This window comes from Eublepharis macularius, chromosome 8 (assembly GCF_028583425.1).
Source record: "Eublepharis macularius isolate TG4126 chromosome 8, MPM_Emac_v1.0, whole genome shotgun sequence".
NCBI lineage: Eukaryota > Metazoa > Chordata > Lepidosauria > Squamata > Eublepharidae > Eublepharis > Eublepharis macularius.
In genome coordinates, this window is record NC_072797.1 from 55,519,074 (window position 1) to 55,542,957 (window position 23,884).

At 46.6% G+C, this 23,884-nt stretch overlaps 1 protein-coding gene across 1 annotated transcript; it reads right to left on the reverse strand.

Annotated features, from left to right (window-relative positions):
• Nucleotides 1-256: 256 nt before the first annotated feature.
• SPATA9 (spermatogenesis associated 9) lies at nt 257-22,791 on the reverse strand. Its single transcript, XM_054986163.1, has 5 exons — nt 22,731-22,791; nt 20,809-20,897; nt 3,964-4,191; nt 883-978; nt 257-496 (listed from the first exon to the last, which is right to left on the reverse strand). Exons 1-5 carry the CDS (start codon nt 22,789-22,791, stop codon nt 257-259), a joined length of 714 nt encoding a protein of 237 aa, XP_054842138.1.
• Nucleotides 22,792-23,884: the final 1,093 nt, after the last annotated feature.

Consider the following 23,884-nt stretch of genomic DNA (forward strand, 5'->3'; position numbering starts at 1 on the left):
ATGCCACTCGTCTTTTTGCGGCAACAGACTAACAGAGCTATCCATCTGGAATTTGTTTTTACAGAATGTGGCACTGAATGTATACAAAGGCAAGCAGCTACTTTTGTTTCCTTCTACTAGGTAAAGATAAAGAACACTGAACTATATATAAAATGTTTGCAGCAGTATTTACTCATTTGATTAAGGGAAATGAGGAATATCTTTTCCTGTTTGTATTCAAGTATGAAAGCCAGGCATACTCTGCAAGGAAATCTTACTATTCATTTTCTGCATCCAGTGCTGAATGTAGAGTATAGATGCTGCGATTGCTCCTTGATGCCTTAATGGTAAACTCAGGAGATTCTTGCTGCTGGGCAGAAGTTGCAGAGTAGCTTGCTGCTTTAGCAACTCTGGGAAGAGCGTTTCCACCAACACCATTGCTGCTGCTTTCCTGGGAGATTTTTTCTCTTTGAACAATCATTTTTATTTTTTCCAGTATTTTACTAATGGAGATTGCCTGTATAATAATAACAATCACATATATAGAACACACATAAGTTTCCTTCAGCTAGCACAAGGGTCATTTCTGTTCTTGCAAGATTTCCTGCCTGCTGCTCATACTCCCTCCTTCTCCAACTCAAAATGTTGCCCCTGGGAATCAGGGGGCCCCTATGGACAGCATGAAAGGGGAATCGGAAATCTCAGTGGGAGAAGAGAATTGGCAAAAATTGCCCCCTTCTGTTCATGGAGATGCTCTGGTGGATCCAATCCCAACTTTTGTTCATTAAAAATCTATAGACATTAATAAAAAGCATCATTTTCATTTCCATGCATAGAAAATAATATTTAAGAAAGGGCAGCATAGCAGAAGTGGGATCTCTATAAAGGTGCTTACTAACCTACCAGATAAATTAGTGCTGCATAGGAAGCGCACATTACACCAGTGAGGGCAGTCTTTGCTGGGTAAGAAATCACATCATAAAAGAACAGTTTTCTGTCCTGAAGAGAAAAAAGTGAAGGCATTTTGTGGTCAAATTACAGTTCAGTAAACATCCACATACAGTTAACAACTTTTAAGATATAGTCCAGGAATGGGCAGAAATTCATTTGGGAATAACCAGCATTCTTCAAGCAATTAAGGGTCAAACTAGACCAGTATCCCAGACCCAATTTGCATTCCCCACAGCCACACAGCAGCTGCAAGGAATGGAGAGCCCATTTTTAGTTCCCCATTTTTGGTGCTGGAGTATTTTGTACACATGCAGCAGCAAAACAGGAAAATAACCTCCCCACTCAAACATACTGTTTTGGCACAGAAGATGTATTAGGAGGAGGCAGGAGCCCTTCCTCCCTCTGAGCCCAGATTTGTTCTCTTTTATTTTTAAAAAGCCATTCTCTGCAGGAATGTCTATAGTTTGGCATGAGAAGTCACGTTTTGCCCCTCCAGTGCTGCTGTAACCATTTTCTTATCCTTTAAAGCAACTGTAGCAGCTTCTCTCCTGACCTGGATAGCTCAAGTGAGCCAGATCTCAGAAGCTAAGCAGGGTCAGCCTTAATTAGTAATTGGATGGGAGACCTCCAACGAAGACCAGGGTTGCAGAGGCAGGCAATGGCAAACCACCTCTGTTAGTCTCTTGCCATGAAAATCCCATCAGGGATTGCTGTAAGTCAGCTATGACTTGAAGGCACTTTCCCCCACAACCAGGAGCCCTTCTTCCTTTGTGGCTGTGTCCACAGCTCAGATTTATTCTATTCTATTTTTAAAAAGCCATTCCCTGCAAGTGCCATTTGGCTGCACGGAATCCAAGTTGGGCTCAGAGAATCCAAACCCAGCTCTTTAAAAAAACCTGAATGTCTAGGGCATAAAAAGTCACCTTTTGCCCCTCCTCCAATGCTGCTGTAACCATTTTCTCATCCTTTCCTTTAAAGTAACTGTAGCAGCTTCTCTCTTTCATGCAAAGCAGGAAACACATGCAAGTATCTTTGGTTTGGATGGGAAAGTAACAGTACCATCTCCCTTCCCCGTCCATCTCTCCTCCTCCACATGTGCTCAGGCACACACAAACCTTTACTCTGCCAGTTTGGTGTAGTGGTTAAGAGTGCGGGACTCTAATCTGGAGAGCCGGGTTTGATTCCCCACTCCTCCACTTGAAGCCAACTGGGTGACCTTGGGCTAGTCACAGCTCTCTGGAGCTCTCTCAGCTCCACCCACCTCACAGGGTGTTTATTATGGGGATAATAATAGCATACTTTGTAAACCACTCTGAGGGCATTAAATTGTCCTGAAGGGCGGTATATAAATTGAATGTTCATAGATCCAGAGGAGTTAGCCGTGTTAGTCTGTAGTGGCAAAATCAAAAAGAGTCCAGTAGCACCTTTAAGACTAACCAATTTTATTGTAGCATAAGCTTTCGAGAATCACAGTTCTCTTCGTCAGATGCATGGAGGGCCAAAAGAAACTGGTCAGATATAGAGGAGGAGAGGGGAGGGCGGGTTAGATGCAAACAGCTCCTTCTGATATGTAGATGCAAACAGCTCCTTCTGATATGGAGATCAGTTTGCTTCTGTAAAGGTTCAGAGGAGTTAGAAGTGTTAGTCTGTAGTAGCAAAATCAAAAAGAGTCCAGTAGCACCTCCAAGACCAACCAATTCCACTGCAGCACAAGCCTTCGAGAATCACAGCTCTCCCCGCCAGATGCATCTGACAAAGAGAACTGCGATCCTCGAAAGCCCACGCCAGGTGCCACTGGCCTCCCCCTGACCCCGCTTCTGTAAAGGAAATCAGTTACCTGTGATAATAAGATAACCATTCATAGTCCCTATTCAGTCCCGGCTTGACAGAGTCAAATTTACATATGAATTCCAATTCAGCAGCTTCCCGTTGGATTTTGTTTTTGAAAGGTTTCTGTTGAACTACAGTGACCTTTAAGTTGTTGTTGTTATGGATGGCATGGAGCATGCTATTGACACTTCCTCCCTGCATCAAAACTGCTATTTGCCTTTTCCAAAGAAAACAGAGGAAACCATATATTTTTCCCCAACAAGAAAACTTATAGTTTGGGGTTTGGTGATTTGTTTTGGGGAAACATCAAAGGAAATTTTTTTCCTATCGAAGCATTGTAGACCTGTTCTGAAATGCTGCAATTTTTGTATGCTGCCTTTTTTTGACTGGCTCTAACCACTGAAGTGTTATTTTATGACTGGTAGCTCCCAAGAGCTACCAGTCATAAAATTAAATAGCTCCCAGAAACAAAAACCCTTACCTGTCTGGTGTAAAACGTGCTTGAATCTTTCCCACTTAAATTAATGTGATTTAAAGTGCTATCACCCACAGTACATTAGGCAGTTTCCTCCATCAGGTTTTAGTCCTCTTAAGCACAGTAGAGACTGAAATGATTGCCATTAATTTCAGTGGGACTGAAAGTTGCACCCGATGCACACTTACTTGGGATTAAGTCCTATTGAAGTTAGTGGGACTTACTCCCTAGTAAAAACACAGGAAAGTTGAATGTGTGTGCCCTCTGGGGGTGTTCTGAATCCCCATGTCTAAACTGTCTATTCTTTATAGATGCTGCTGCTTAAACTACCCATTATTACTTTGATCCAGAATCTGGGGTGCAGGCTTTTGGTTGCACATAGTCTCCAGAGACTGTGGTTACTTCCTATACCTTCCTTGCAAAACAGGAAATGCAAAGAAGAATGTGTGAATGAAAATACCTCTCTGCATATTGCTTAGTGGTGAATTCAACTACTGGAGATGGGGGGGTGGGGGAGAGCTGAGACAAAAGTAAAATGGAAGAAGCTGAGGAGAATGGCACTTGGCTGGAGCTGCTGTCATGTTCTTTGAAGGGGGGAGGGGGGCTTTGAACTGTGTGCACCATGAAGAGAGTTGGTTTGGTTCAGTGGGTGAATGAGTACCTTGAATGCACTCATAACAGGATGCAGTTAGAAAATACGAGATACTGTGATCAGATTCACTACCTACCTTCATTTTATACAAAGGCTGTTTGGGAGCATTTCTATTTTTCAAGAGACGATCTGAAATCATATTTAGCTCTACAAATTTTCTAACAAGTCGTGGCTGCAAAAGTTTAGCAATTGATTTTGAAGATCGGGAGAGTTTATTTAGCCCATTCATAATGACTGCTCCGTGAGCTGAAGAGAATACCTTGGCCACCATAGACCTAGATTCCTGTACAACAGCCTCTGCTTGCTGAAATAGAAGCAAACAATAAGTAAAATGTTTCTGAAAGGTTTAGAACAGAGAAAATCAACAAAGCATTAAGATTCTTATGTATAGCTTTTGGAATCTCCTCAGAATCCCAGATTTCATTTTAAGCATGTGTGTGGGGAGCAGTAACAGTAGTTTCCTAGCCCTCATGCTTAGAGCAATGTTTGAAATATTTCCAGTGGTGCCCATCTCTGATTTAGAAAGCAGGGAGTTTGATGCTGGGACTCTGGAAAAAGAATGCTGTTGTTTAAAATGCAAGCTGCGCTTCTAAATGTAACAAGAAAAAGAAATAAGTAATAGAAAACACAGAACACTGTCTACTACTGTTGCCAAGTAGGCCCCCTCCCCTGCTTTAAGGCCTGCCATGAACTGTGTTAAAGTTTCCTGCGTTACTGTTTCACTGCTGCACAAAGATTGCTTTGCACCTGTATGCTCTGATACACGTGTCAGTTTCCTGCCTGCTATTTAATTACCCTGCTGCTGCAATAGACTGTGTAGTTTACTGACTCCATGTTTGGATAACTGCACAAAGGACTCTTTTTCTGGGCAGCCCTGCCCTGCCCTGTATCTGGATTTCCCAGTGTGCGTTTGGACTGTGTTACAAGTGTGCCCCGTGCCTGCATTGCCATCTGCCACGGACCGTGCCTGTTCCCTGCCTTGGACTGTGTTTTAAAGTGTTGTTCCCCCTGCCTCCATGGAAGCCTGCCTCATATGGGCCCAAGCCGCTGCTAGCAGCCGGGCGCCTGCCGGGGAAACCTCCAGTGAGCCTGGCTAGGCGCTCCCTGGTCAGTTCCCGCCTGGAGCCTCCCACGGGCCGGTCCCCGAGCTTGCCCTCGCTACCGGGCAACCTGCAAACCAGCCCCAGCTATGCCCAGCCGGCATCCATGTTCTCAGGCAGCCAGAAGACCCTGGGAAGAAGACTGCTTTGGGAAGCCATTTCGGCGAAGCGGGCACACCACGTCCGCAGCGAGAGTACCTCGCCCCGCTCAGCATATCTTAGGAGCCGCCCCGGAGAAGAACTAAGTGCTGACCATCCCAAGCACTTAGAGAATGCATCTCAAAGAAACCTCCGCATTCCAGAGCTGATGACATCAGGACAAGCCCTGTCCGCTGGAACATCCTTTCAGCCCACTTGGATTTCCCCCTCCCTCTTTTGTCCCCTCTTCCTGAGGTGTCACTTATCACAATCTGATTACTAAAGTGGCCCATCCAAGCCATTCAGTAGCCCATTAGAACCTTTGTTTTAATCTGTGAGAACCACCAAGTACAGCACCAGCCCCAGGGTACGTTTTGGGGTATTTAAACTGGTCTCCCAGACCACTCGGTGCTCAGGCCATTCCCTATCCAGACCTCCTTGCTGTCCGTCTGTGGTTCCAGTGCTGGCATTGGGCCACCCCCCTTGCTGTTGTGTCTCTGCTTCGCTTCAGGATAAGTGAGTATTCCCCCTATCATCGTTGGGAACCAGCTAATGCGAACGTCTCTGTATTTCATACTCTGTATTTCCTAGATCTTGTGTGTTTCTTGTATGCTTGTGCAAGTTCAGGCTTACGCCACATTGTTAGACAATACACGTGTTTGAACCTATTTGTAGTCTGCCTCTTTTTCACTAGAGTGTCTGGGATCGGGACCTCCGTAGACATAGGTTAAGATCCGCGCTTATTTTAAGTTACAGACTGCTAAAGCTAATTTCCCCCTTATAATAAAAAGCAGTTCTGGTAACACTACAGACTTCAAACAAAATTAATGGGACCTCTGTAAGAACTTTTCTGTGATCCTGTTAAGTTCTATTAACTGAAGTATGTTTTATTTCAATAGCATCATTATATAATGGTATATTTGGATTGCAGTAGTAACCCATGAACGTTAACAAATATATGAAAAGTAATCCAGATACTAAATTTTGTGCATTTAACACAGCTATCAAGTAGCAGTGTGCAATTTAAATGAGGGGTTGTTTTAAAAACTTGTTTTCCTTATTAAACCTTTTTTCATTTTACCTTTTGTTTCCCCTGTCCAACTGTTCTGCAGCTGAGTATGTTGCTACAGCTACTGCCGGCTTGGTCATGTCCATCCAGGCTTAGTGGGCCTTCAGTGTGACCATGGCCCCTGGAATTTTGTCCCATTAGCCTCCCCCTCTAGTTCCAAGTGAAGGTTCTTGACAGGCAGAGGATCTCTGTCCTCCCTACCTCTGCCAGTGATGCCCTTTCTTCTCAGGTGTCATGTCCTAATGCACCCTGGGATATTTGCCTGGCAAGGGAAGCAAGATCCTGTTTGCCAGTGTCTGCTAGCTCCTGCCTGACTTGTTTGGTTTAAGTTGATCCGGTGGTAGTAGCATGCAGCATATGAGGGCGAAGACAATTTTCATTGTGACTGCCACCCTGCAACAAGTCCACAAGGTTTTCTTGTTGCTATTAAAGCTTCCAGTAAAGTGGCAATGGGGCTTCCATGTGGTGGATTACCTTGCATTTTCCCTACCCTAGACATCTGCCACAACCATTCTTCCAATTTTTTTTTTGTTGATAGTTGACAAATTGTTATGGCATTACAATGGAAAATCAGCTAGGTGTACAAGTCGGGGAAATAGGCACCATGGAGGGCTAGAGCAGGGGAAGCAGCGTTGATGTGGACAGGACCAGGAATGGTCTAGACTATCCTGCCCATGCAACAGCCACCCCAGCTTTGCTTCGATCTTTAAAAAAAATCATAGTAAAGAAGGGTTTGGGAAGATTGCAGGTAAGCTGGCAGATGTACAATGCACTTTGATGCTGTGGGGAAGCAGAGGGAAAATCTCACTTCCCTTGAGTGAAAGGTGAAAGGGCGTGAGAGGGCAATTTGGAGAGGCTTAGATATCTAATTCTATGTTACACATGCGTCTGTAACGGAATCCTAAGGGCTAATTTTTGTACAGAAAAAAGCAGCTTTGGGAGGGGGTGATTTTGAGTAGAGAAATGTCAGGGGGAAAACAGGGTTGCACTTGCCTGAAACTGTTGTTCATTGAGTATTCAGTGCAGGCACAAATAGGAACTGCACATTCATAGGCCAGCTGTGGATGTTCTAAAGCTCCTAGCTTTTTCACGCACCTTTCCCCCAGATGCAGTTATAAAAAGTGGGGCAAGTGGCTCCTGTCAGGGCTTGTCGCTGCCACCGCTGGGCAGGGCGCCGGCTGGGCCGGCCCTGACGGCAGAGGGGCACCAGGGATGCTGTGTGGAAGGAGGGGCGGTATACATCACCCTGATTCCCTCTCAATCCACTCGCTGGCCTGCTCAACCTGGCCTGCTCAACCTGGCCTGCTTACCCTCTACGTCCATCATCTCCTCCTCCCAGAACTCTCCTCCAAGCCTCCGCTCTGGCTCTGGCTCTGGCTCTGGCTCTGGCTCTGGCTCTGGCTCTGGCTCTGGCTCTGGCTCTGGCTCTGGCTCTGGCTCTGGCTCTGGCTCTGGCTCTGGCTCTGGCTCTGGCTCTGGCTCTGGCTCTGGCTCTGGCTCTGGCTCTGGCTCTGGCTCTGGCTCTGGCTCACCATCACTCCTCACTCATGCCCACCACCCCAGAGCTCTTCCCAGCCAGCTTTTATAGTGTTTCCTTTCTCCACCCCGCCCTCCTTCCAGGCTTGTTCCCTTTCCTGACTTGGCCCAGCTGTGCCTTCCCTGAGGTGTTTCCCTCCCATCACTAATCCCTTCTAGGCTTCTTTGCCTTGCTGGCAGGGTGGGGTTGAGTGTGAGCCATCCCCAGCTGAGGTCTCCTTGGCCTTGCTCACGAGGAGCTGCCCTGGCCAGCTTCTGTGCTGCTGAGCTTGCCTGGCCTTGCTCGGGAGGAGCTGCCCTGGCCAGCTTCTGGCCTGCCTGCTCATTGATGCTGGGCGGGGCTATCCATCTCCTCCCCCAGAATGCCTGTGGCAGCTCCACCTGGAGCGGTTTGGCTCCTAGCAACTCCTGAGCCAGGCTGCTGTCCTCTAGCCAGGGTGTGGCTCTGGGCTGTAGTGGCTGCTTCTCCTCCTTGGCTGGTAAGGGCTCTGTTTGGGCTGCTGCTGGGTCCCTATTCCCCCTGCCTTGGCCCTTTTCCTCTGGCCTGCTTAGTCCCCTCCCTTCCCCCTGGAGGGTGGGACTGGCTGGTCTCTCCCTGCTCCCTCCAGCCCTCTGAGGCTTTGGCCTTTCACTCCTTCCCCCTGGAGTGGGCAGGTTCTGGACCTGGTTGCTGGCTGGGGTGGTAGGGCCACTGCCTCCCAGTTGCCTCCCACTGCTCCCTCCTGGCAAGTCTGGGGGCTGGGACGCAGACCCCGGACAGCTCCCTCCCTCAGTTCTCTAACCTGCCTGTGTAGAAGGAAGGTAATAAAAAAGAACACACAGTGCGGAAAGAGGAAGAAGGGATGTGTGCCTCACAGAGCACTCAATGTACAACAGTTACAGGTAAGTGCAACCCTGTTTTCATTGTCGTGTCTTCTGTGTAGCCTCACATGGGAGATTATCAAGCTAACTTACCCAGGAGGTGGGCATGTACCTCTTCAGCAGAAAAGACTCTTCAGGATTGCCTTAGCAACAGCTTCTCCCCTTCTATATCAATGATAATGTTTGGTGAATGTGAATGGCGTAGACCAGATGGCCACCTTACACAGTTCCACTAGTGGGATGCCGAAGTTGAAGGCTGATGAGGTGGACTGAGCTCTTGTAGAGTGCGCCCTTACGTGCAATGGGCATGGTTATTTAACTTGAATATAATACTCCTTAATGAGCCAAACTATCCAATTTGAAATGGTCTGTGAGGTGACCTTCAGACCTTTTTCGGGCCCTTTAAATGAGATAAATAGAATCCTTTCGGAAAGGAGCTATCATGTCCACATAGTTTGGCTCATTAAGGAGTATTATATTCAAGAGACAAAACGCATTTAACATCAAGTGCGTACAAAAGTCTCTCTGTATCATTTGAAGGAAGAGGAAAAAATACAGGTAAGACCAGGGCTTTTTTTCAGCTGGAACGCGGTGGAACGGAGTTCCGGAACCTCTTGAAAATGGTCACATGGCTGGTGGCCCTGCCCCCTGATCTCCAGACAGAGGAGAGTTTGATTGCCCTCCGCACCGCCGAGCAGCACGGAGGGAATCTAAACTCCCCTCTGTCTGGAGATCAGGGGGCGGGGCCACCAGCCATGTGACCATTTTCTCCAAGGGCAACCCACTGAGTTCCACCACCTCTTTTCCCAGAAAAAAAGCCCTGGGTAAGACAAAGTCCAGGTTTTAGTGAAAAGCAGAGACAACCTTTGGCAGAAAAGGGAGGCTCAGATGAAAGATAACCTTGTCTGCAAACATCTTAATGAAAGATGGGTCACGTCTCAGGGCTTGCAATTTATTCACTTGCCTAGCCAAGGTTATAGCCACCAGAAAGGCTGCTTTGGCTGTCAGAACCTTCAAGAAGTTGGTAGCTAGGGGTTCGAAAGGTTTATGCATGAGTGCAGTGAGAACCAAGGAAAGACTCCACTGGGGAATTGGCCTGGATGCTGGGAGGTATAGATTCTCTAAACCTCATAGGAAGGACTTGCATTGTGGTTGGGCAAAGAGAGATTTCCTGTCTATATTATCATGGTAGGCTGAAATGGCTGCTAGGTGCACCTTAACAGAGGCATTAGCCAAAACTTGATCCTTTACCTGGACCAAATAGGGCAAAACAGATGGCAATGCAGCTGACAGTTTGTCTGTGGCACAAAAAGAAAATCTTTTCCATTTGGCTAGGTATGATTTTTTGGTGGAACATTTCCTAGCTTACAACAGGACCTTCTGGACTGGAGAGGAGAAATTCAAACCAGGGGGGAAATGAAGCAAGCTATTTGCTTCAGAGGGACTAGGACATGATAGAGAAAAACAGGTTTCTCACCTGTAACTGTTGTTTGTTGAGTATCTTCTGTGCAGACACACATTGGGACTGTGCAGGCGCAGGCCAGCAGCAGAGAGGTTATCCTAGCTTTTAGAGTTGTTAAAGGGGATGCTCAGCTCCACCACGCATGCGCAATAGCGTTCCCGCCAAAAACGCAGCCGTTAGAGCGACCGTCCCCGCCATTCCCTCAGTCCAACTGAGCCGCAGGAGAGCAAAGTAAATAGAAAAACAGCACTCACAGCAGGGCAGGAGGGAGGGTATGTGTGTCTGCACAGAAGATACTCGACGAACAACAGTTACAGGTGACAAACCTGTTTTTCGTCGTCGTTCTTCTGTGCAGCCCCACATTGGGAGTATAGTGAGCTACTCACCAATGGGGGCGGGTGTGAGTGATCAGTGGAATAAGGAATGCAGGATAGCCATGCCAACAGCTGATTCTCGTCTTGCAGTCACGTCCACAGAGTAGTGTTTGATGAAGGTGTCTGGCGTAGACCAAGTTGCCGCCTGGCAGACGTCCTGTAGAGGGACCCCATGGAGAAAGGCGGCAGAAGAGGCTTGAGCCCGAGTGGAATGGGCATTCAATGAAAAAGGGCACTGCACTCCAGCTTGGCGGTAACAAAGTTTAATTGCAGACACTATCCAACGTGAGATGGACTGGGCAGAAGCAGCAAGTCCTTTACGTGAGCCAGAGTAACAAAGGAACAGTGAGGATGACTTTCTAAAACTCTTGGTCCCATGCAAATAGTACAATAAAGCACGTTTCAAATCTAATGTGTGCAATGCTTGTTCCCCTGGGGAAGAGGGTGTTGGGAAAAAGGAAGGAAGGACCACCTTTTGTTGCAAGTGGAACTTAGACACCACCTTAGGTTAGAATTCAATACTGGTGTGGAGTACAACCTTCTCAGGGAAAAACTGCAAAAATGGGGGGTCAATGCGGAAGGCAGAGAGTTCCCCAACCCGTCTAGAAGATGTGACCGCAACCAGAAAGGCCACCTTCTGTGTCAGCAAGGGCAAGGGGCAGGTCGCCAGCGGCTCAAAGGGCTGCAGCATCAGCTGGGAAAGGACCAAGGGCAAGCTCCATTGAGGAACAGGTGGAGCCCTAGGCGGAAAAGACTTAAACAGACCCTTCAAAAACTGTTTTGAAAGCCAGTGGGCGAAAACAGTTTCCCCCTCAATCTGTTCGTGGAAAGCAGAGATCGCAGCCATATGCACCTTCATGCTGCTAAAGGAAAGGTCTCCGGAATGCAGACCCAGGAGGTAGTCCAAAATCAGGGGCAAGGGACAGACAAAGGGGGAAATCCCTTTAGGTGCTAACCAGTGGGAAAAACAAGACCACTTTCGATAGTAGGACACCCTGGTGGACAGCTTCCGGGCATTCAGAATGACCTGGAGGACCCCAGAACACAAGGCTACTCTGGGGGGTGCAGGAGCCAGGCAGCCAGCTTCAGAACGTCCACATCGTGGTGCCAGATCCCGTCCCTGACTAATAGGTCTGGAACAGTTGGCAGCAGCAGGCACCGTCCCTGGGAGAGGGAAAGCAACAGGGGAAACCATTCCTGGCGGGGGGAAAGAAAGGGGGGGGCTCAACAAACAACAACTTGTAACCACGGGCCATGATTGCAAGGACCCAAGAGTCATCAGTAATACACTGCCAAACGGGCAGAAAAGGATGAAGCCTGTCCATAAACGGAGGAAGCTGAACAATGTCCTGAGGGACCCACTGGGCAGCATCCATGTCTAGTCAGAACAGTGACTTTCGTCCTGAAGCCGGGGCCTTCGGCAAAACAGGCTGATTCTGTTTCCCTCTAGATCGGGAAGACCTCTTAGACGCATGCCTTTGTGGGGCTGAGCAAGACCGCTGACTGTAGGGCTGATGGTAGGGGAATTGCCCTTGATGTTGGTGGTACGGTTGGTATGGGGGCTGGTAAGGCTGGAACCGAGTGGAACGGTACCTCGGAACGTAAGGTTGCTGGGACGCGATCACTCCCAGGGACTTAGCGGTTTGATGGTTCTTTCTCATTTGGGAAAGGGAGTCATCTGTTTTCTCAGAGAACAGGAGGACTCCTTCGAAGGGGAAATCCTCGATTTTCGCTCGTTTATCAAGGGGTAGAGCAGTAGAACGCAACCAAGCGTGCCATCTGAGAACTATGGAAGAGGCCATGGAACGGGCAGAGCAATCAGCAGCATCCTTTCCAGCGGTCATCTGCTGCTTGGCCAGCTTAAAGGCTTCCGCTTGCAATGCTTTGACAAGAGGGCGACGGTCCTTGGGCAGATCGGGAAGGTAGGAAGACAGCCGCTTCCACAGGAACAGATTATACAAGCCCACGATAGCTTGAAAATGGGCTATACAGAAGTTAAGAGATGCCGAAGAATAGACCTTGCGGCCGAAGGTGTCAAGCTTGCAGCCTTCTCGATCAGCTGGAGCTGACAAGGAACCGCCTCGGAACCGAGAGTGTACTTCCTTGGCCACCAGAGAGGAAGGCTTGGGGTGGCTGAAGAGGAAGGGACAGTTGTCTTGTTTGAGCCGGTAGTATCGGTCAACCTTCCGTGCGGTCGCCGGAACCAAAGACGGGGTTTGCCACAAGGAATGTGCGTTATCCATCAAATCCTCCACCGGAGGAAATGCCAACGAGGCTGGGGAGCTGGAATACAGGGCCTCCAAGATCTTACTCTTCGGCTTGTTAGTGGAAGTCGAGATATCAATTTCCAAGGCATTCGCCATGCAGACCATCTGCTCCGCAAACATTCTATAGTCCTCATTAGGGGAAGAGGAGCGAGTTTCCCCCACGGATTCCTCCGGGGACGGATCAGAGGCTAAATCAGAAGAAAAATCCGATGGAGATGCGAGACCTTCCTCATCATCGGAACCGGAAAACTCCAGAGGTGGAGGCAACGGAACCGAGGCAGGTAGCATGGTCGGAACCAATGAATAGGCCGGATGCGTGGCCGGGGGATGAGACACCCCCCGCGAGGTGGAAGGATACGGAGGCACCATTGAAGGGTAGGCAGGCATGGCTGGTTGAGTCGGAACCGAAGAGCTCGGAGGAGCGGCGCATTGAAGGAGGGCTGCTGACGACTGTACCCAAGAGACGAAGTCTTGCCATGTCGCCAGGTTCCCGACGCCAGGAACAGGTTGCCATGGCGGAAGGGGAGCGGGAGGTGCCTGCGAAGGCCACCGCAGTTGTGCGGAACGATGAGGATCCCTGGACGGAACCGAAGGCTGAGACGGAACCGGCAACTCAGGTGGAGCGGAAGCGGAAGGCAAGGAATGCTCAAAAGCCATGTACGGTTCCGAGAGGCTTGGCATGGTCACATACTCATCCATCCCGACAGGAGGTGGAGTGCGGGGAGGAGATAGAGTACGGAGGAATTCTTCAGCCTCCTCTTCAATGACAACAGGCGCGGGGGATGAACAACCCTGGCTAAGAGTGGCCGCCGAGGCAGCACGCTTCCGATGCTTCAACTTAGATTTGGCCTTATTAGGCGGGGGCTCCGAAGCAGCCCTAGCAGCCTCCGATGGCAGGGAGGAAGACCGGCTCTTTGCCGGAATCACAGGCTCACCCGACGCGGGCTCAGAGCCCGAGGGATCTCTTGGAACAGAAGGGTCAGCCGGATCTGGGGACTGGACCGGATCTGAGGGCTGCTAAACGGCCGGAGACGGGTTTGAAGAGACAGCCGAGCGAGACTTCTTACCAGCCTGTGTTACCGACGGCTTGGGAGGGAGGAGATTCGACTCCCACAGGGAAGCTCTTAATCTGGCCTTCTATCATTTCTCGCCTTTGGCGTGAAGGATTGGCAGATGGCACAGCGCTCAACAACATGGCCTTCACCCAGACTGAACAGGCAAAGCTCATGACCGTCCGACTGGGTTATTTTCGTACCGCAGCACTGGCATTTCTTAAACAGCGATGACTGGGACATCGCGAGGCCGGATATATTCGAAGATGTTAAAGAGAATATATCCTGAGCCGTGAACGAATGACAGTGAAAGCACTTAGAACAACTAGGAGAAGAACCTCTCTCTCTCTCTCTCTTTTTTTAAATAAAATTTTATTGGATTAGATATCATATTATTTCACATTACATTCAATTCCCCTATTTCCTAATTCTAACCCCCTCCCTTTCCCCCCTTTTTATTGACTTCCAACAGTTTTCCAACCCTTTGTCCCTTTTCCCTTACTCATTTTAAGTTCATTCTGTCTAACTAACATATACTTTCGATTTCTTCTAAGCTTATCTATATAACACTATATTCTTTCTATTCTCTTACTTACTTACATTAACAACTACAAAATAATAGGAATAATAACTAAGTAATATCTTTCTTTTAATCATAATTCTTTAACTATTTTTGATACTCTGTACTCTATCTTTTGGTCCCTTCTGTCATATTAGACAAACATTTTGTCCCATTTTGCATAATTTCAAATATTTCTATAAACCATACATTCATATAAGTCAACCAATTTAACTTATACTCTATATATTACTTTTTCTACATATCTCAGCTTCATTCTGCTTTAATTATATTATTATTTTGCTTTAATTATGCAATTATACAACTATCATCAAGAATCGTCAATCAATTTGACCCCTATATATCTTCAAACCAAGTCATTCAATTTAGTACATTGTACAATTACCAAAAGTAATTACCTCTCTCGACGGCAGCGAAAAAGGAACTGAGGGAATGGCGGGGACGCTCGCTCTAACGGCTGCGTTTTTGGCGGGAACGCTACCACGCATGCGCGGTGGAGCTGAGCGCCCCCTTTAACAACTCTAAAAGCTAGGATAATCTCTCCACGGCTGGCCTGTGCCTGCACAGTCCCAATGTGGGGCTGCACAGAAGAACGACGAACTACATCATCCTGCAGCAAGTGTAGTGTCTGGGAAAATGGTAGATTCTTCCCTGTGCTATTTGGAATAGAGTGGCAAACCAGGCATGCCTCAGCCAGTAAGGGGCTACTACAATTGCCAAGGAACCTTCTCTTTTCATCTTGCTGAGTGTCAGTGTCATAAGAGGAAGAGAGGAAAATGCATGTAGTAGTAATAATAATAATAATAACATTCGATTTATATACCACCCTTCAGGACAACTTAATGCCCACTCAGAGCGGTTTACAAAGTGTTATTATTACCCCACAACAATCACCCTGTGAGGTGGGTGGGGCTGAGAGAGCTCCAGAGAACTGTGACTCGCCCAAGGTCACCCAGCTGTCTTTGTGGAGGAGTGGGGAATCAAACCCGGCTCTCCAGATTAGAATCCCGTGCTCTTAACCAGTACACCAAACTGGCTCTAGAGGGTGCCCGACCATGAGATCTGAAAAGCGTCCCTGAGAGAGAACTTCCCTTTCTTGCTTGTGAGCAATATCGTACACATCTCTTGTTGAGGTCTGTGGCAAACAGATCTATGGTGGGATACCCCCCCCCCAATATTGTAAAAACAAGGCAAAGGAAGTCCATGTGGATGGAACATTTGTAGTTCTGGGATTCTGAGCAACTTAGCGCATCTGTCAGAATGTTGTCTTTGCCCGCTATGTGTATGGCAGAGAGAGGGAGTGTCATGTATGCCAGCATACCTGCCATGATTGTATTCTGCATTTTATACTGGTCAATGCTGTTTACCAGAATTGCATACTATATTCTGTATAGATCTGTGTAGAACATCTGAGAGTGCCTTAACTTCTGATATAAATTTCAGGAGAGCCAGTGGGCCCCTCCATTGTCTGTTGAAAATATGAACTTTCACTTTTTCCAGCAAGTGTCCTTGAGGAGAGCTGCTAGCTGCAAACACTGTAACTTTCCCAGAGACTGGGATATTTTCCTTTGTAGTTCGTGTAGTCTAAACTAATCTGTTCCCATGCAGCCTCTTTGGGGTTTTGCACCAGAGTGCCAACGGACCCCGGGAGGGTGGGAAGTTTCCCTATCATTAGTTATGCCTTTGTTTGAATTGTCACTTCTTCCAATTGACACCTTCAGGTGAATACCTGTACTGTATGGATCTCAATAAAGCTACTTCAACTGGAACACATGTGTGTTAACTGTGGAGGGCTTGAGGGACCTAACTGCCAGGGACTGACAGGGAGACTTGATGCTGGATAACCCATTCCCATATCAGTGAGGTTTCCTGGGAGAGAGCCAGGGAAGCTGTGCCCTTCTGTTCAAATAATGCATGGCAGTTGTATTGTCCATGCATATCTGACCATTTCTTTCCTCCACTAGGTAAAGCAGGGCCTTCAGAACATACCGTATTGTCCTGAGCTCTAGGAGGTTGATGTGTGTAGTAGATTGTTGATGGGACTAAACTCCCTTTACTTGGATGGTCCTTGATCCTGACCCCCATCCTAAGAGGGAGGCAGCTGTACACATTGAAACGTGAACTGGGGAGGAACTAAAGGGAGGCCCCACTAATAGGTTGTGTTGTTCCACCAACTCAGGGACCTGCAGATGAGCTTTGGAACTGAGAACCATTGGTACAGGTTCTGATGGTGTGCGCAGAACACTCTCTGATGAACCAGTTATGCAGGGGATGAAGCCTCAGCCTGGCAAACAGAACTATCCAAGTCAGAGAGGCTATAAAACCTAACAGTCTTTGAATTTGTTTTTCCTGTATGAAAGGACCTTGTTTAGAGTAACAAGAAATTTCCCTATCCTTTCTGGGGTAGGGAAGGCAAGGGCTAGTGATGAGTCTAAGACTGCCTCTACAAATATCACTTTCTGGCAGGGAACCAGGAATGACTTTTCTGCATTGACCCTCAGGCCCAAGTGGTGTAGGACTGCAAGAAACAGAACTATGTGTTGTGACAAGGACTCTTTGGTCTGGCCCACTAGAAGACAATAATCAAGATAGGGAAAGATGGTACATCCTTTCTCTTTGAGGTGGCTGATCACTATTGCCATGACTTTTGTAAAGATATGAGGGGCAGATGAGAGACTGAAAGAAAGAACCTTGTATTGGTATCTTTTGGATCCATATTGAAAACAAAGGAATTTTCTGTAGTGAATATTTATTGGAATATGAAAATATGCATCTTTTAAATTGACAGTAATGAACCAAACTTGACTTCATAACAGGGGTAGGATGTCTCTTAACAACAACATTCGAAACTTTTTGGCAACTATAAACTTGTTCAAAGGATGAAGGTCTAAAATGGAATGAGAACCCCCTGACTTTTTGTCCACAATAAAATAGCAAGAAAAAATCCTGTCAGTACAGGCAGATGGAGCTGATTCTATGGCCTGTTTTAGCAGCAAATACTGCACTTTCTCTAAAAGTAAGGTGGGAGGAGGTGGAGGGTTGGAGGGGAATGTTGGGCGGAGTTGCCTTGAACTCCAGGCAGTAACCTTGTTTGATTATGGACAACACCCAAGCCTCCTGGGTGATCGATTCCCAGGACTATAGAGGAAGTGAGTGGTTGACAGACTTGGCATGAGACTGCTTGGTGTCCAAAGTCCTGTTTGTTGGACCCAGATTGATCCCTTGGAGATCGGGAACCATCTTTTGACTTTGCTAGAAATACCTCCTCTGTGGTTGAACAGAGGCCAAGGAAAAAGGCTGTTGAGAGCCTCTGGGCTCTCAACAGAATAACAACTTGAGGCAGGAAATCCAGATCGGCTTTTTGCAAAAGAGAGAATCCCCCCCATTGCAATTGCATTGCAGATTCTCTCTCTTTTGCAAAAAGCCAGCCTAGATTTCTTGCCACCTATTATGTCCCTGCCTCTGATCTCCTGAATGAAAGCCCAAGTCAAGGCTTTTTGAAAGAGAGAGAATCCCTCCCATCGTTCTTCCCCTGGTGGAGAATTGCATCAAGCGGCTGTTCTTTGTAAGGCTACACTACCGAGAGAACCTTGAGGGACTTGACACACACCCAGGCGCCTCATGTAGTTTCCCTCTTTGTCTAAAAGGGTTTGAGTAGAGGAGGGTAATACCCAAAGACTGAACTGTCACATTATCATCTTTGATCTTTTTGAGTGCCTCATCCTTGCTGGACAAAAATAGGTTTGTCCCCTCAAAGGGAAGATCTTCTACCCTGATCTTATGGTGAGGGCCTAAAGTGGTGGCTCTGAGCCAAGCTTGTCTAAAAATTACAATCACAAAGGCCATAGCTCTGGAAGAGTAGTCCTCAATATGTCTGGCTGTATTAATTTGTTGTTTGGAGAGCCTTAAAACTTCTCCTTGCAGAATTTTTGCCAGCCTTTATCTATCATCTGGGATTAGGTTTAGGAATGGGTCAGTCTTTCCCATAAGAAAATCTGATAGTGGGCCATGATAGCCTTAATATTGCCAATTCTATAGTTCAAGGCTGTAGAAGCATAAACCTTTCTGCCCAATATGTCTGTCTTCCTGCCCTCTTTGTCTATTGCAGCTGAATGGTCTGTACTTTTTTGGAGGCCCCTGCCTTGGAGGGTCTCGGTGACAATAGAAGAGGCAGAAGGGTGAGTAAACAGAAAATGTGACCTTTCCTATTTCGCCACTGGAGTCAAGGCCAGCCTGGACCCTATGTCTCTCATCACATCTTGGTGTAGTGGTTAAGAGGGGCAGGACTCTAATTTGGAAACTGGGTTTGATCCCCCACTCCTCTGCTTGAAGCCAGCTGGGTAATCTTGGGTCAGTCATAGCTTCTCGGAGCTCTCTCAGCCCCATTCACAGAGTGATTGTTGTGGGGATAATAAAACATACTTTGTAAACCACTCTGAGTGGGTATTAAGTTGTCCTTAAGGGTGGTATATAAATTGAACGTTATTATTATCTAGCATGTCTTGCATGATTGGGAATGACAATAATTTGGAACTGACTTCACCCCATAAATGCCAATAGTTCCATACAGTTCCCCATACCATTACTATGTTTATGGGTTTGAAAGATCAACAAGCCTGTACCTGCCTCCTCATTACTACTTCCAGGACAAAGATGTTTATGTCCCCATTCCCTTGGAAGCAAGAAGTATTAAGGCAAAATCTACATCGATTCCAGCCACAATTCCAGAAGACAACGTTCCATAACTGACCCTAAATTCCACTACAAACTTGGACAGTGACTCCAATGTCAGTTTGGATATTGTATCAGAGCCTTCACCACCAGAATTTCTAATGGAGTACTCTGCTGTATCCCCAAGTGAGGATCTCTGCTTATATACTGATCAGTTACTCTGGATGGTGAGATACCTGGACATTGAGGTGACCTGGGCTGAATCCACATTACCTCCGTGCGTCCTGGTGTTGCACTAAATGTTCGCTAAACACCCGGAAGAAATCGTGCTTGAAAGATGCTATACTTCTGGGTGTTTAGCAAACATTTAGTGCAACACTGGGATGCGCGGAGGTAATGTGGATTCAGCCCTGCTCTGACCTCATCAAATCTAGTCTTCAAGGTCCTCCACTCAGAAGGAGCTGGACTGGGGGCATTCTTGGACGTATCCAAAGAAGTCTTCCATCTTTCCACAGGCCACATAGGGGAAGGCAGCAATGGGGAAATGGCTGTCAACTATTCTATAGTCATTGGTATCTCGCCCTCTGAGAGGGATGATGCCGAAGTGGAAAGTTATCTGGGGGTTGGAGAAGGAGTTTTCAGAACCCTGGGCAAACTTGAGGCCATCAACATAGTCGGAGCTGAAAGGGTGGACTTTTTCCTTTTCTTTTACTTTGAAGTTGATAATTTATCAGCATGTTTTGTTTTGAGCTTGACCTTTTTCGAAGGCGGCTCTGACTGGCACCGAGGTGGAACCATCGAGTGAGCTACTAGAACCAACTGGTTTTTCAGCAGCAATAGGTGCTGAGCATGCTGGAGGAACTGAGGAGGCCCATTCTGGGTGCTGCAATTCTTTATCTGAGGTATTAGTATTCTCGGAGTCTGTAGCGCCCTTCAGGGCTGACTCCCAAAGAGTCACGTTCAATTGCTGCACCCTTTCATGGCGTGCCTTGGGCATTTACAGACTGCACACTGCAAGGTGTCATGGCCCTCACCAAGACATAGCAGGCATTTATTGTGTCCATCCAATTGGGACATCTTGGTTCCAGAACAGGAACATTTCTTGAAAAGAACCTTCAAAGCCATGGAGTCAAAGGCCTGAACTTGCATATGTCAACGGCATTGAGGAGCGGAGCAAAGAACACAGAAGAACTGAGGGAGTTGCTCATGCCACCTTTTATAGCCAGCACCTAGGGGGAAAGTGTGTGAAAAGGCTAGGCAATCATCTTAGTTAAGACTTTAGGAGCTTTAGAACATTTGCAGCTGGCCTGCACATACACAGTTCCTATGGAGAACTGCACAGAAGACGTGACGATGAACATTTAGGTGTTATTGGGGCAATAACACCTTTAGGGGGTGAATTAATGACTTAGACTGGGGGAAATGGCATGGGAGAAAAAAAAAGTCCCTCCTTAGAACTCCTGCTGGGCTGCTGTCATCATGATTCTAGAGGAGATGGACAGGCATGAATGTGGTCTGAGCTCAGCGTCCTGAGGTCAGATGTGACTTATTAGTGCATCTTGTGGGGAGCTACAATAAATGATAAATCCACTGTTCAAGAGAAATTATGAATGCCCATGATCTTTTTTTTTTTAGGGCTATAAGTAGACCCCCCCCCCAGTATTATTTTTGAACATTTTGTTTTATAAGCAAAACACTAAGGAAAAGTTTTGCTGACTGGAGGGCAGATACATAATATCTGCAATAGACAATATTATTAAACAACAATTAAAACCAAACATTTACTAACAAATGAAATTCAGAAACTTTACCTGATTTGAACTTGTCAGTCTCAATACGTTTGGGAATTCATCTTTAATCTCATCTATAATTTCCAGGAAAATTCTCTGTATTATCTCAGCTGTATGGAAAAACAGTGGTTAAAAGAATAAAGCCCCTATCTTCGCAACTGGACATCACATGCAAGTATTGTTGAAACATGAAACATATGGAAAAGGCTAAATTTATTTTTGACAGTGCAATCTGAAGCAATTCTTAGCCCGTTGACTTCAATGGACTTAGAAGGGTGTAACTGCACTTCAGACTGCACTTTATACCTACACTTATCAGGGCACAGGTTGCTTATCACCCAGTATTTTAACTGGTATAACCTGTATTGTATCACTCTGTTCTTCTATCACTTAACCAGAATGAGGTATCTGAAAAGCCAGCAAACTCTGGATTCTATCAGGCTGCACCTATGATGCGTCAGGTTCACACCATAATGTGCCAGATTCTGCTGTAACTATGGCTCTGAACCACGAGATTCTGTTATTCTCCAAATTCCATCCGACTTACTCATCAGATTCTGTTCAGGGAGTCTGCATGTTCTAGCTTTGACTCCAAGCCCTTTCCAGAATCCTGTTATTTTAAAGGCTGCTCTGTCAAAGGGTCCCTCTTGCTCTAGAGAGTCGATCTTCTGTATTTGTTAATGTATGGGGAAAATGAAAAGTCGTTTCCAATGCTGCCACTTAAAGCTTTGGGGTGGGGAAAGTCATTTTTCAAATACTCCTGTTCATACTTCAGGAGTGTTAATTCCCAATATTTGTTTGTTTATATTCTGCCCTCCCCACACAAGCAAGCTCAGGGTGGATTACAGTTTAATAAGAAGCATTTACAATAGTATAAAAGTTGTATAAAAATAGATACCAGCACTCAGTAACAGGGTTCACCACCTGAACTACCATTTAAAAGGCTTAAAAAGCTAGATGGTGGATGCATCCAATTGGGAGGGATCCAATCTCCTCTATTTGGCCGGTGGAGGCCAAGGCCTACCTCAACCATACGCCTGGCGGAACATCTCTGTCTTACAAGCCCAGTGAAAGGGTAACAAATCCTGCCAGGCCGTGGTCTCATCCAACAGAGCGTTCCACCAGGTTGGAGCCAGGACTGAAAAGGCCCTGGCTCTGGTCGAGGCTAGGTGGGCCTCCCTGGGGCCAGGGACCACCAAAGGTTGTTTATTTTCTGATTGTAACGACCTCTGGGACACATACGGGGAGAGACAGTCCTGCAGATATTCTGGTCCCAGTCCCCATAGACCCTTGGCACTCCAGTGATGACACACACCACTGCATTTTGAACCAACTGTAATCGCCGGATCAGACACAAGGGAAGCCCTGTGTAGAGCACATTACAGTAAACCAGCCTAGAGGTGACCATTGCTTGAATCACTGTAGTTAAATCGTGGGTCAAGAGATATGGGGCAAGCTGCCTGGTCTGTCACAGATGGAAAAAAGAGGACCTGGCAACCGCTGTGACCTGAGCCTCCATTTTCAAGGAGGCATCTAAGATCACCCCCAAGCTCCTGATCCTTGGAACTGGCGTGAGTAACGTCCCATCGAGGGCAGGAAGCCAGGGTCCCGAATCCACACACCTGCAACTCAAGTACAGGACCTCCATCGTGGGATTTAATTTCAGCTGACTGAAATTTAAAGATAAGAGGTCCATGCTTGCTTCCGACAATGAGCTTTAGAGTTGGAAAATTTGCTGTCTTTCCCTGGAACCAAGGTAGCTCTTCTGCCCCGAGAGGTATTCACAGTCAGTTTTTCTTCACCTGGGGATCTGTGCGTCTGTGCCCATCTAATGGGCCCTGATTCTCTTTATTGAACATTTGAGTCTCAAGAAGGCAAAGTTCTTCGAATTCAGGATTTGTTAATGCATTTCTGGTTTGAAGGTTCAAGACTCAGACACATACCTTGTCCAGCAAACTTCCTAACCATCTCCCCACATATCCAGCCAATTGGTCTGAGAGCCATTTTGTATGCTGCAGTACATTCAGGCAACAAATAGCTGCATGGCTGAATCCCTTACATACTCATATCTCCATATGCAAAGCCTTTGTGAGACCATAATGTAACTCTTAGCTACACTCCCTACTTGCCTGATACATAGTTTCATGTAGCTCCCTCTCCACTGCCTCCTCTAAAATTACTGTTCAAAAATTGTGTAATGTCTTTGTTGTCACTGCTGTGCGTCTCAACAAGCAGTACTCTTCAAACAGATGATTCCGGAATGATGGAATGTGTGAATTTATGAGACTCGTCCTACGCCACCAAGACAGATGAGAGGGAAAAAAAACAAGTATGGCTTTGTTGAGCCTTATAGATGTTATAGCTCCCCACCCCCCAACTAAAAACAACAAAAAACCCTCTAGGTTTTTGGGTTACCTCATATTCTCAGTGTTTTGCTTCCAAGCCAACAAAGAATTGCAGACCATCTTTCACAGAGTTTTACAACTCAAGAGTACAATAACAGGTTGGGGGTGGGGGTAGGTGGGCTAGATTCATTCCAAGAATACCATCTTTCCTGGAATCCATTTTCTGAAGACACAATGGCATGTATCCTGCCTTAGATTGAAAGAAGTTCCTCTGGCCTAAGGAGCCATCCTCCAACTTAAGTGGCAATTTGGAAGAGCTTCACTCAGCTTCCAGACTTGGCTCAGAGGGGTGGTAGGATACATGCCAATGTATTCAACTCAATGCACAGTTAGGAATGTATCAGTGGGCTTAAACATGCCAGCATAATGATGAATTATGCCTAAGGGCTGAGAATATTTTACAGTAAATATTCTGCAATACGTATGCAATATGCATCCAGTGTGCTGTTTCCCTTGGAATTTCTAAAAAATGTATTTGTTAAAATTCTTTGCTAATTTTCTCTGTCAAAAGAATACCCTGCCAGTCAACAGACATAGAGAGAGCATTGATAAATTCTACTACACCCATGTTTCGCTTAGCTACCCCCCTCTAAGGACTGAGAATAAAAGATCCTTTCATAGGGTCAGGTTGTTGGTTAACATGGAATATTTAAAACAAGAAAATCAGCTTCTGTGAAAAACTCTCAAGCCAA

Coding starts and splice junctions, on each gene's coding strand:
- SPATA9 (XM_054986163.1), bottom strand. CDS start 22,791: ATGGCTCTCAGACCAATTGGCTGGATATGTGGGGAGATGGTTAGGAAG. Junction 4,192..20,808: donor GACTGACAAGTTCAAATCAG/GTAAAGTTTCTG, acceptor CTTCTATTTCAG/CAAGCAGAGGCTGTTGTACA. Junction 497..882: donor ATGCAGCACTAATTTATCTG/GTAGGTTAGTAA, acceptor ATTATTATACAG/GCAATCTCCATTAGTAAAAT.